We start from the raw sequence: 13,741 nt of genomic DNA on the forward strand, positions 1-13,741 counted from the left end.
TCCATTATACCTGAGATTTCTACTCACAAATTATGTCAGACCGGAATTTGCAATATAGCAATGTTGTGACCTTGCCCTTTTTGCCCAATCAGTTCTCTACCCAAATCTGGGAGGGGATGATGGTGAATGACCTAGCTATGTCAACTCTGTCACAGGAAAAATTGGCAGCTTTCTGGCCCCATTGCATAGGTCCTTAGCTTCTTTAGGAACAGGCAATGGAACTAGAAGTTCAAGGGTGTGCCTTAGAGGAAACGATTCATGATATTTTTTAATTCAGCATAAATAGAACAATATTCTGTTCAAATACACTCTCAAACAATTTCAGAAACTTCAAGAGAAAGAATTTGCAGGATAAAAACATAAGTCAGAACAAATTAAAGAAGGGAAAGCCAGATACTGATGTCACTGGAAGGCAGAGTTATGGTTATTTTTAGTGCTTTACCTGTGCACTTTCATTCTTTAGCATGCTTGAATTTAGTTACTGCTTTTGGAGGTAATTATCCTTTTGTAGTTTTTTTCCTTACTTTTAGATTACTTCTATGTTCTCCTAAATTTAGCTACAGCTAAACATAGTTACAACTATTTCCATAGAAAGTCTTAACATTTAGGCAGCATCACAAATGTTCCTTTCTAGAATTTCAAGATGTGCTTTTAGAAACCTAAGAGCAGGGGTGGGCAAAATGCAGCCTGTGCGCCAGATGCAGCCACCAGGCCACTCTATCCGGCCTACAGAAATTTAGAAAATTAATATTTATCTGCCCCTGGCTGCCTATCATGTGGCCCTCAATGGTTTGCCATAACTCAGTAAGTGGCCCTCTGCTTAAAATAATTGCCCACCCCTGCCTAAGAGTCATTTCACCTCACTGAAATGAAGCCACTTCTACCAACATGTTAGCCCTTTCTGTTTGAAAGGAAGATCCCACTGTGGAACATTTGATGCAAATTATAATAAATCTAATTTGAAATGCTTCAATCTTCTAAGTGTCAGGAACTTATGATTGATATTTCAGAATTTTACAGGCCAAAACACCCTCTCACTCCAATTCTTTGTTTTCTTTTCTTCCACACTCAACATTTTTCTTGTCTAATCAAAGCTAAATGTTGATCTTCATTATGGGATGAAATGCATCAACTCTTTAGCATTACACAACATTTTAGAGCCTGGAAAGAATAATGTCATATTGAATTGAAACTAGGAGAGGTTTATATTATAGAACACAATATTAATGTATTGGCCAGTGTACTGAACATAACTCACATTTAGCGGTGTTATGCTGTTTAATGAATCATAGGAGTTCAGAACATTTTTATTATATCTCAAGCAAAGTGCAGCTTCTCCACCATCAAAGATTTTCTTAACACTGAACGTATCTACATGTACTTTTACGCATGCCTAAACTTAAGCATTAACCTAATGCGCATTAAGGTGATTTAAGCACATGTCTACACATGCACATGCTAAGGTGCATTAATGCAGATTAATGTGCATTAGCTTGACTAGTGCAACTTTGCTATTTGCAGATAAATTTGATACCTGCTTTATGCCCACCCCTGCCAACTGCTTTATGCAGGCATCAAATTTAGGCTCAAATAGCCTACAATCACCATTTTGGCTCATGTAGATGCACAACCTTAATGCACCTTAAATTGGGCTAATGTACATTAAATGTGCACGTGTAGACACACCCACTATCTGAATCACCACCATCAGCTTTTTGCAAGAGACCCTTTTTTAGGTCATTCAAATGAGGGTAAAACAGATGTCACCAAACAAAGCAGATCAGTTTTGTCAGGACGCATCCAGTCACAGCTGATCTACTTTATTGGATGAAGGACATTGCCCGGGGATTCCCTCACATCCCTCACTGACCATGCCTTACATGGAGGTGTGGGTCCCAGTGTGAAGTGGCATGGGGCCTGGGGAATTCCTTGCACCCCGTCTGTCCACACCAGGCCCACACGGTGTGAAGCATAAGACGGCACAGGCCCTGGCAAGAAGCTGCCAGTCAGCACAGGACCTGCACAGTCCTTGAAGGTTGAGGGACATGATCCTGCTTGGGAGTTCCATGGGGTATACAAGAAGCCCCCGGAGCTCCTGCCTGCAGTGGCTGGAGAGTGCAGGCAGCTCTGGGCTGCCCGCATTCTTGTGCCACAGAGCAAATAGACATCTGTTGCAATAAAGCAGAACTATTTAACACTACCTTCCACTGAGGCCACTGGTGTGCTGCAATAAAAGGTAGGGAAATCTATTGGCTTGCCATTTATGCTGTCATAATATTTTTTGTGTTGGTATAAATGTGATATCACATGTTTCTACCCTCTGTTGCTCATTAGATAAATGGTTGTGTGGGCAACTTGGTTCACAGCTGCTTTCAGGGCTTCTCTTCTTTTTCTTGGAATAACTGAATATTGCCTACTCATAGAAATAGTAAGAATGGTTTAAAGTAAGCTTTTTGGTTGGTTTGTTTCTTCAGAAATCAATGAATGCACAGTGAACCCCGATATCTGTGGAGCAGGACACTGTGTTAATTTGCCTGTGGGATACACCTGCATCTGCTACGAGGGCTACAAGCTTAATGAACAACAGACAAAATGTTCTGGTATGAATGAACTTTTCTAAAAACCTATAGTGAAGCATTTGAAATATAGGGCCTGTTCTTGCCAGGTATTGTGTATAACAAATAAGTCAGAGCTATTTCCTCTCCTGTATGTTCCACAATGGCTCAAAAATATTTTTTATTTATCAAAGAGCAGTCTACATACAAATCAGGTCCCAGTAAATCTGTAATTTAATCAAAATTGAATGGAGATTAGTGATTTTAATTTTTTTTATATGAATTCATTAAAAGGCCTGCTTAACTCAAGAGGAGTTGAGAACAATGAGCAGGAAGCTATCTTAAGTTATCTGACTTGCCCTAGCAACAGGGTATTTGACAATCCAAGGATCTGATCAATATAAAGAGCAAGGGTGAATATCAAAATCAAGTGTACATTTGGGCCCATATAGGCCTTTATTAATTTACTAAACAGACTTTACATAGAAGAGCTGAACTTAAAAATACCCAAACATGGCTGCTTTTCTCTTCTCTGTTTATGGCTTAACATTATATTTATACCTATTACTAATATGTCCTTACTGTGCCGGCTCTGGTGTGGTGAAGTAGAACTTTTCTTTTTCTTTTAGCATCTATTTTAAGGAGCTTATATCTTTTTAAATCAGCTGCACTTTGGGGTGATTTTTAGTCATGTATTTGTGGGATGGAGCAGGTAAAAGAGTCATGATCTATTATGCTATATTTTCTCTGTCATTAACCCACTGTTATGGTTCAGTGGTAGAATCCTTGTCTGCCACATGGGAGACCTAGTTTGATTTCTGGATGTACACATAACTACAGCCATTGAAGTACTGAATGTCTGGACTCAGTTTGGCCTTTGGATTCTGTCTAAAGTGGGGGTGGAAGATCTAAGCAGGCTCCGTTCCCTTGCTTAGTTGTATATGTTGAAGGTCTGGGTGACCTCTCATTCATAAATTGTGATCCAGAAGGATTGACTGTTGCCTACTGCTCTCTCTTATATTTTTATTTCTTAACAGATATTAATGAGTGTACTCATACACCTCATTTATGCTCCCTTGGACGCTGTGAAAATACAGAAGGAAGTTTCCTATGTATTTGCCAAGCAGGGTTCATGGCTAATGAAGAAGGAACAGACTGCATTGGTAATTACTGGTCTTTATAAAAAAGAAAATTTTGATTTCAAAACTATCGTAAAGAGCTTTATCTCAGACCTATTGAAAGCCAAAATAAAAACTCTTGCCTGCTTGAGTGACGTTAGATCTGACCCTGTGAGATCACGATGTTGTTTTCCTTATGATATTTCACAGGAAAAAGATAAAACCTCAAATCCTTGATAACTTCTAACAGACACACTTAAGAAATAAGGTTCCAGATATAACTTATTTTAAAAGTTATTGGCCACTGTAGATATGAAGGTATGAAGTCATGTTTCCCTCCCCTTACTTCTAACTGGCTGCAAGGTAAAATATTAAAATTGTAAAACAGACCCAGACCTTGCAGCTGCCCCAAATTCACGAAGCTATCCTGTTTCCACTATTATCCATTACCCTGTTTTCGCTTTTTGACATCTTTAAGTCTCACAGTGTGAAAGCACTGTTCATATAAATTTATACATTGCCTTGATCATATATCCCTCCATATCTGCCTGTACCCACTGCCTATGAATCACCCATTACCTTCCACAAAATAGGATAAAAATGTGGACTTGATATAGTAAGGGAGCAACCAGCTGCGAGCAAATTTGCTAAAGGGAACTCCAAGGGCCAGAGTTACCCTGGATTTAACTGAAAATAGAATTTCTCGCACTGTTTCTAAGGCTTTCCCACCACCCCCCTTACATGTTATATTTATGCTGGGATTAATGTGTTAATTGTGACATAAATAGAAAGGGCACTAAATGTGCACCCAATTTAAGGTGTCATAAACTGGGGAATAAGCCATAAAAATGTTCCACATACAATGTAGAACACTTTCATGATTGTTTGTCTGGCGCATTAGAACTAACGTGTCTGGGAGCTGACAGTCAGCTGATTGCCAATTCTGGGGCCCAGGCTGCAATGCTGTGGGGTTTAAAGTCCCTGCTGTTAGCCTCTGCTCCCATGTATCAGGCAGCCTGACCAGAGTTAGATACAGCAGGGTTTTGGCAATCAGCTGATTGTCAGCCCCAGTCCTGACAGCCTTAGATCTCGTACCCAGGGCTGTCTGAGCCAGAGCCAACAATCAGCAGAGTGAACTGGACCTTGTACTGTCCAGGGTTGGGGCCAACAGTCAGCTGATTGTCAGCCCCATGTGTGGGTACCAGCTGCACTGGCAGGGAGTAGTGGAACTATTGGGTTCTGATCCCCAGTCCCAAAATCGCACGGTTGTTGGGATTGAGGTTCAGCTTGTATTGTTCCATTAAATAAATGTGTGCCAGAGGCCTAATGTACAGCATATTATATTGCATTTGTTAAAGCCTTGTCTTAGGAGGAACTTCAACTTTTTTAAAATACTGCTCTTTTATTATGCAAATATAAGAGTTGTACTTCATATTTCTCTAATAATGTCAGCTGAATTCTACTTTTACTGCTTGTAATCTTAAATAATGTTTAATTAAAAGAAGTAGAAGAAGAGAAATGTTAATTTCTCCATACAGTTGTCTCTATCTTGGCCTTCGAAAAAGATTGCATTAGACCCCTGGTACACGTTACACTTAAGACATTATTAACCAGTTAATCACATCTTAAGTAGTTACCTGGCCACATGTTAATGTAGTTAATGGCATGATAAAACAAAGAGTAAGCCATAAAGTTATTACATATGTTTTGTACCATATTTTGTACATTTTTGTATCCATAGGAACCAGCTGCAAAGTTATTACACACATTTTGTGTAATAACTTTGCAGCTGGTTCCTATCATGCTATTAATGGAATGTGTGGCCAAGCTGGAGCTCCCAGCCACAGTGATAGATATGGGAACCCAATCAGCTGACAAGGCTCCCAGCCATTGGAGCTTAATACTTGCCAGTGCAGGGGGATCCCAGAATCAGGATCTCAGGCTCCCCCTGCACCAGCAATAAATAGGGATCTCCATAAATTTCTCCAGAAGTGCCCCCTGCTGCGGATTCTTTAAAGTTTTTTTATTTCACTGCTTGTGCCTCACCTCCCCAGGCCCTGCCCGATTAGCAGAGGTTTTAAATATGCCTCAGTTTTTGCTTTCTCAGCAATCAGCAGCAAATGACCTGGACAACAGGTCCCCTCCACCAATTAGAGGTGAGGGAGGGTACAAGCAGCAAAATGAAAAATATTAAAAGATCCTTCTGCAGAAGGTACTTTTAGTGCAATTTATGGAGATCACTAGCAATACAGCAGGATGGGATCTGATGCTCGATTACACAATCATGCCTCCTGCCATCCATGTGTGGCATGGCAGGAAGTATGACTGTAAGGATCTCACACCAGATCCCATCACACCTTTAACTGCACATCTGCCAGGGGCCTTAAATTATTAAGTAAAGCTGCCATTGGTTCTTGAAGTCCTTTGTGTACTCTGAGTTACTACACTAAAGGTGCTGCAGATTAACATGAACTTTTTGTTTTTGTTATGGTTCATTTCTCAACATTGTCAACACTAGACAGTCCTCTGTGAATGCTTTAATTGCTGTTGAACAATGAATAGCGGGTGCTTTCATGGCACTTTCAGTCCTGCAAAAATGGTAGCTATCCAAGAGTACAGTTTCATACAGTCTGATAGAAATGACTGTTTTATGAAAAACCGTTTCTGAGTTGAGAAGCATAGGTACCTGTGACTGCTATTGCGATGCTTTTATTCATTGCAGTCATATCTTTAAACAAGGCTAAGAGTCATAATCAGCAAATCCTATATGGCAGTTATGAGCTTATATGATAGCAATCAAAGATTTTGCAAATCCAAACTTGCCTTAACTTAAAAAAAGTTGACTTGATGATCTTCAGGGTTCCTTCCAGCCCAAACATCTATGAAATCTATGAAAATAGTGTGGACAAAATGCAGACAGTTTGTACTTTGGCCACTTTGTGATTAACTTAGGCCTATGAATTCCTTTTTGATTTCTCCCATTCCCAGATTTCAATGAATGCTTGAGACCTCACACCTGTGGAGAAGGCTTTTGTATAAATACTATTGGCTCGTATAGATGTGAATATTGTGACAGTGGATACCGAATGAATAGAAGAGGTCAATGTGAAGGTAGGTTTTGACCTTACAGTGGGGAAAATATGGCAATGAAATTTAGCAAACCAAACTATTTAAATTTTAGCACAGTGTATTAATATTGAATTTTCTCTTGTTATACTGGTATTAATATTTGGTGTTGTATCCATATTAATGTTTCCAATTTCTCTGATCAACTTTATTTATTAGAGGTATTTTTGTGTAGAAATTTTGGTCATGATTATATTTAACTAGTGGCTATTTGATTAAATTATTAAGTAACATATGCGCAATATGGAGTTTTACCTATTAGACCTAATACTTTCTCCACCTAACAGACACTGAATCTTTCACTATGTTCCCATTTCTCTGTCTCTTTTCCTTTTTTAAACACATGGAAGATTTCAGTATAGAATTTCTTCCTCTCCTTGCAGTCATTTGTCATTCTTGCCTCACACCCTTAGTCTATCTTCACTGGGGTAGTCCTTTCTGTCTTGTTCTTTCTATTGTGTTGTCTCTTATAGATACTGTTTTGACTTTATTTCACTTGGCCTTCAGCTCCTTTAACCTTCTTCAAAATGTCAAAATGCTCAAAAGGACACATGACAGATAAAGCTAACATGTAGCTTATGATGGAATAATTATCATTTAGGTCTGAGAAACCCAGAACTGAAGTTTGATCAGCAAAGTCAGATTTCTTACCCAATATAACAATTTACAAGAAACGTTTCTGAAAATCATCCAATATTTGCAATTATTTGACTCCTGGACCTTCAAATCAAATTCCTGTTCATTTGTTAATTAGCTCTGAGACATTACAAAAACATTCCTCCATGACAGAGGGAACCTAAAGCTATTGGCACTATTTCTTTTCAAAAGAAAGGTGATACTGAACTTCTAGTCTGGAGTCCTGGTAACTTTGTATTTTAGTATCTTCCTTTCTTAGCTGTTTACAGAGGTGCTAGCTACAACAAGGGTCATCATTTTATGCTTTCCTATTGTGTAAAAGCAACACTGAACAATGGAATATGTTTCCTGTTTGGAATATGGAGCTGGCAGACAGTGCCATTTAATAGAACAAGAAGTCCCAGTACATCTGACCTTCAAAAACTTGTATTATTACTTTTTGGCATAATCTTTTCATTCCCCTCCCCCCCAGTGTTTCAACATTAATTTAATAGTGAATTAGGGCCACAGACAGAGGTTGCATTTTAAATATATCCTCATTTGTGCTCTGTTCCAAGTTATTCCGCATTGCATAAAAGTTGCTAACACACTCTTGTAATAATAATGGAAACTGAAGTCTGCTGTAGATGTATTTGCTCCTACTGAGTTTGCTAAAGCCTTTCCTGTTCAGACCATCCATTGCTTTTATTCTGCCATTATTTTTTTCAGGCTATCCACCCTAGACACGCAGTTGCTTTCCCTAGTCATAACTGCCACCTCTTGACAAACACTTGCTGCCAGTAAGAATCAATCTTAAATGAACTTAAATGAATAGAAATCAAAATGTGCCAGCACATCAGATTTCTTATTTTAAGTAGCTGGACTGTAGCCCATCATTATTTAACACACACACACACACATACACACACACATACACACACACATAAATAATTCCCATAAATCAATGTTCCATTGAAAACTTAAAGTTTGCTTATGGGAAAAATCCTCCCACACCATCCCATTAAGCCAAGGAAATTAAACATTAAGAGAGCATCTTCACCACCTCATTACACCCACACATCATGTGTCATTTCCAGGGTCTTGTGGAGGAGTCATCGCTGGTTAACTGTATCGTAGGTGGCTGTCAGGACAATGAACACAGCTCCTCTGATTTGGCCTCTTTCAAAACTGTCCTCACTATGTTGAGTTAGACTGAGTAGCTGGCTTGTTGTTGCTTTTCCAGGACAAAAACTGCCTTATTTGGGGATTAGGTGTTTATCCACGTATGGAGCAAGCCAGTTCAATATCAGTCAGGTGATCCTAAGATACTGTAATCCCATACACATTACTCTTGCTGAACACATAATTCAGGGGGTAGCATTATTAAAAGTGGAGCTGGTTAATATGGCCTACAGCTGAAGCTGCATAACATTTATGACCCTGTCATCAGTTTTTTCAGAATTTTGCCAGACTTTGAGAACTTCTAACAGAAGATGCAGGGAAGACAGTTCTACTCAACAGTTGCTTTGCCTCAGTCTTCAAAAAAAGATTTAGCTACAGATGGACAGATACCCAATAAGGATTATCTGGCTAAGGGGGTAAAATGAGGTAGTAGATAACAGAAGAGACAGTCAGAGAGCATTTGTTGGGTCTGAATGAATTCAAGTCAGAATTGCCTTCATCCCAGGATAGCGAAGGAACTGGCATAAGAGATCTTGAAGGCCTTGGCAATGGTCTTCACAAAGTTGTGGGAGATGGGCCAGGTACCACAGGACTGAAAAAGGGTGAACATAGTGCCCTCTTTAAAAAAGGCAAAAAGGAGGGCCTGGAGAACTACAGATGGGTAAGCCTTGCCTCAATACCATAGATGTTACTGGAGCATGTTCTAAGGAAAGTCATTTGTAAGCATCTGCAGGAGGAAAGGCTGATCAAACAGCCAGCATGGATTTATGAAAAACAAGTAGTGTTAAACGAACCTTATTTCCTTCTTTGACAAAGTAATTACTTGGGTGGATGAAGGGAATGCTGTAGATATAATGTGTCTGGACTCCATCAAGGCTCTTGACAAGGTCGTACATGACCGTCTCATAACAAATTAGAGAAATGTGGAGCTGGACAAAACTACTACAAGTTGGATAGATAACTAGCTCAATAGATCCAAGCAAAGGGTGATTAATAACAGCTCCATGACAGAATGGCAGGAGGTTTCAAGTGGAGTCCCATGGGGTCTGTCCTGGACTGTTCAACATGTTTATTAACAATTTGGATGGTGGCATGTAAAGATTCTTGAGTGGGTTTGCGAACAACACAAAACAGTAGGATTGTGAACATGGAGGATGTAAGCACAATTCAGAAGGATCTTAACAGATTTTGAAAAGTTGGGCTAGAGCTAACAGGATGAAGTTTAATGTGGACAATATAAGGTGCTGCACCTCAGGAGGAGTAATCAAAAAAAAATATAAAATGGGTGACACCTGGTTGGCTGGAAGCCCTATTGAAAAGGGAATCTTGCAGTGTAATGTAGCCACATAAAAGGTAAATGCAGTTTTAGGCTGCATCAACAGAAGCATTAGGTGCCAGACATGGGAGGTGATAGTACCTCTACTCAGCACTGCTTAGACCTCATCTCATAGATTTCATAGACATTTGGGCTGGAAGGGACCTCAGAAGATCATTGAGTCCAGCCCCCCGTCCAAAGAGCAAAGAAGAAGGGTTTCCCTGGCTAGGAATTGAACCCAGGCAATGGCAGTGAGCATGCCAAAGCCTAACCACTAGACCACCAGGGAAGGGCTATAAATATCTGGAGTACTGTATGTAATTTTGGGCTCCACATTTTTAAAAGGACATGGAAAAAGAAGTTAGAGAGGGTCCAGAGGCAGGCAGCAAGTATGATAAAGGGCTTGGGAAGCAGGTCATATGAGGAGAGACTGAAGGAGCTAGGCATGTTCAGTTTGGAGAAAAGGTGCTTAAGAAAGGACATGATAGCAGTCTTCAAATACTTGAAGGGCTACCATAAAGACGAGGGAAAGCACCTTTCCTCTCTTTCTGCAGAGAGGAGGTTGCAGACCAATGGCTTTAAGTTACTGCAAAGTAGGTTTATATTGGATGTCTGGAAAAACTTCTTCACTATTAGAATAGTGAGGCAGTGGAATAAACTGGCTAGGGAATTTATGAACTCTCCATCACCGGAGGTGTTCAAGAAGAGGTTGAACAGCCACTGGTTGGGGAAGATCTAGGCATAACTATGCTAATGTTCTACCTTGGGTATTTCCCATGCTTCTGGGCTTTACTGGTTGCCTTTACTGTCCCTCACTTTCTGCTACATGTCATATGACTAGATGACTTCTGGAGGTCCCTTCCAGCCTAGCTTCTCCATGATTCTGTGACTTGGACTGAAAATCCCCATTCTGAATATCATAGAAAAAATAGTATTGGAAGGGACCTCAGGAGGTCATTTAGTCCGGGGGTTTTTAACTTTTTTTAATAAGTATACCCCCAGCAGCTGGATGAGGGTAGGGTGGTGTGCCGCTGGATGTGGAATGGCAGCAGCACACAGAGTGGTGGGTGGCAGTGGCTGCTGCGTGTAAACTTCCCACTCCCCCCTGCCCCGCAATGTCTGGCTGGTCAGGCAGTGGCTTCACAGCCCTGCTCCTGGGAGGTGTCGGTGCTCTGTCCCTGCCCACCCATGCATGCCCCCTAGGGCCTTCCCAAGTACCCTTGGGGGTACGTGTACCCCCAGTTGACAAACCCTGATCTAGTCCAACCACCTGCTCAAAGCTGACCATCCCAACTAAGTCAGTCCAGCCAGGCCTTTGTTGACCTGGGCCTTAAAAACCTCCAAGGATGGAGATTCCATCACCTATCTAGGTAACCTGTTCCAGTGCTTCACCGTCCTCCTACAGAAAAAGTTTTTCCTAATATCCAACCTAACCCCCTCTTGTTGCAACTTGAATATTTACTTCAGGCTCATTAGAAAAATCTGAAGATGGGGTAAAGTCACTTGTGAGAACAAGTTTTGGGAAAATAATATGTTTTACTTGTGTTAAGCAATTTTTATGGCTGTTATATTGAGACACATTAGTGATTTCATGGTTTAGAACAGTGAGGGCCAATCTTTTTGACAGGTGTACAGCAAATTAGCCCTGCACCCTCTCTAAGTACCAGTCTGATCCCCTTCCGCTGCCCAATCCGTTACTCTGATTTCTGCTTCCTGCCCTATACATCCTGCCCGATCTGCTGCTTTGCTTTCTATCCTATCTGCTGCTGCTGTGCTTCCTGATTTGCCATGGGGAACACACACAAGTGCCTGTGCTACTTGGACAGGTGTGCTACTTGTGGCCACCCCTGTTTCAGAAAACTGTCTTGGAGTTGGAAGGGCAGTGTAAGAGAGGGCTTTGTGTCATGGATGGGCATGTTGCTTTTCTTATTAAAAAAACTACACATACTTGGCTTAAATAGAAGGCTTTGAAAAAATGCAGTTTAGCTTTTACTCTAATGCAGAACTACAGGGGCCGAACAGGCCATTTCCTCCATTTGCTGCTCTAGGATTTTGTGGACTGCTGTGGCACTGGCCCTGGGAGCAAGGAGACTATTTCCTTGTGCTATCAGTGCCCCCCCCCCATGCTGCTCCCCAATAACACAGAGAAGGAGAGAGTCCTCAAATTCATAAGACAGGAGCTAGACAAAGAGATTTGATGGTAATATATAGAGATATGGCACAAGTGACTAATGCAGGTCCAAAGGCTGAGTGAATTCAGGGCGTCCTGTGCACTGGATGAGGTAAGGGTCCATTAGAGAAACTAGTATGTGTTCATGTAATGTGGATGAAGGCAATACAGGCAACCTGAATTCTAGCATTTCCTAGTTTTTGAGTGCTTGACTTTATCATATTTTATTTTGTATGTACTAGCACGTGTAGGTTGCATGTTTTGTAGGCACTGTGAAGTTCTTTTATATGTGAAAGAAAGTTATTTGGAGAGATGCAATACCAGTCAATAAGGGTTCAGGGTTCTCAGTATAAATGCCCTTGTCATCTACCCCACCCAGAATGGAGTGGGATGGATTCTGAAGTCTCAGAGAATGGTCTAGCCAGCCTTCCCCCTCTTCTTAGGCATTGCTAGCCCCCACCTCTCATTCTATCTATCCGTATGCCCTCTCCTTCCACCCAGCCTCCCCTCCAGCTTTGATTATCACTTATTCAGCCTGGGTTTAGAGTCCTTCTACACCTCATCTGCTTGCTAGTTATGCATGTGAGAGGATTGGGGAAGCAACACTATACATGCCCTCTCCAATACTGCCCTCAAACCCCAAGCAGATCCCCCTTTAGCTAGGGAAGCCCACAGTATGTTTAGACCTTCAGTGCCGGTACATTGGGCTTCCATAAGCCGCTGAGCCTGGCTGGGTGATTAACTAGTGGCATTGAAAAACAGATGGGATTCACTTAAATTTCAGAAATTGAGAATTTTTAATATTTCCCTCTTGTATTCCAAGATTACTTTTCAGTACTCACAGTGCCCTTAGTCATTCAAGAGCACATCAAAAAACATTTCTTAATTTTTGGATTTGATTTCTATATCTGGTGAATGGGGTGACAAATCCAGGACCAAGGCCTCAAGATCCTACTGGTGCTAAAAGCTTGACATGTAGCTATCAGTGAATCCCTAACTTAGGAGAAAATCTTAAGGTGATTCACCTGATAGCTTTAATTTAATTATGTATGAGGACCAAACAAGGTTTAGATAAAGTGCCCTGCAGCCATTTTTAAACTCACGGGAGCTTAATCCATGTGATAGTGCAGCATGCTGTTTGGAATGCTAAGGAGCATGTGCATAGGCAGCAGGTATAATTTCAGGGGAATAGGTCTGGAATATGACATAAATGCAGTCATCATCATCAGATGAGATTTGTTTTTGAGTGCCCTGCAGCACGGTGATTTTGATTTTCTTTTGTTAAAGATATTGATGAATGCCTGAGTGAAAGTACTTGTCCAGATGCACAGTGCATTAACGCTCCTGGCTCGTATCAGTGCGTTCCTTGCACGGATGGATTCAGAGGCTGGAATGGACAATGCCATGGTATGTCTATTATATTTATATTCCAAATGTTGATACATTGATTTTTTTTATTCAGAGATATCCTGGCCAGAAAACCTCCTTTTATTCTAAAAAAGAAATGGAAGTTATGTGGATTTCAAAATGGTTTTTGGTTTCAGAGAGGGAAGAAATGAAGAAATGTTATCTGACTCTAGTCAAATTAACATCAAATCTATGCTGTAATTCTCATGTTTTGTGAAAATCTAGTTGTGGAAATGGATAATATAAGATTTGA

The 13,741-nt window shown here is 40.7% G+C and overlaps 1 protein-coding gene across 12 annotated transcripts in view; it reads left to right on the forward strand.

Moving 5' to 3' along the window:
* Positions 1-13,741, forward strand: part of LTBP1 (latent transforming growth factor beta binding protein 1) — a 357,999-nt gene that overhangs the window by 253,183 nt on the left and 91,075 nt on the right. For all 12 annotated transcript variants that reach the window (XM_090045635.1, XM_090045667.1, XM_090045616.1 and 9 more), the window contains 4 exons: positions 2,475-2,600; positions 3,593-3,718; positions 6,662-6,784; positions 13,369-13,488. In XM_090045635.1, the coding sequence (XP_089901761.1) occupies positions 2,475-2,600; positions 3,593-3,718; positions 6,662-6,784; positions 13,369-13,488 (495 nt within the window). The remainder of the gene's footprint in view (positions 1-2,474; positions 2,601-3,592; positions 3,719-6,661; positions 6,785-13,368; positions 13,489-13,741) is intronic.

This window comes from Crocodylus siamensis, chromosome 1 (assembly GCF_052110815.1).
Source record: "Crocodylus siamensis isolate JL-2025a chromosome 1, ASM5211081v1, whole genome shotgun sequence".
Lineage (NCBI taxonomy): Eukaryota > Metazoa > Chordata > Crocodylia > Crocodylidae > Crocodylus > Crocodylus siamensis.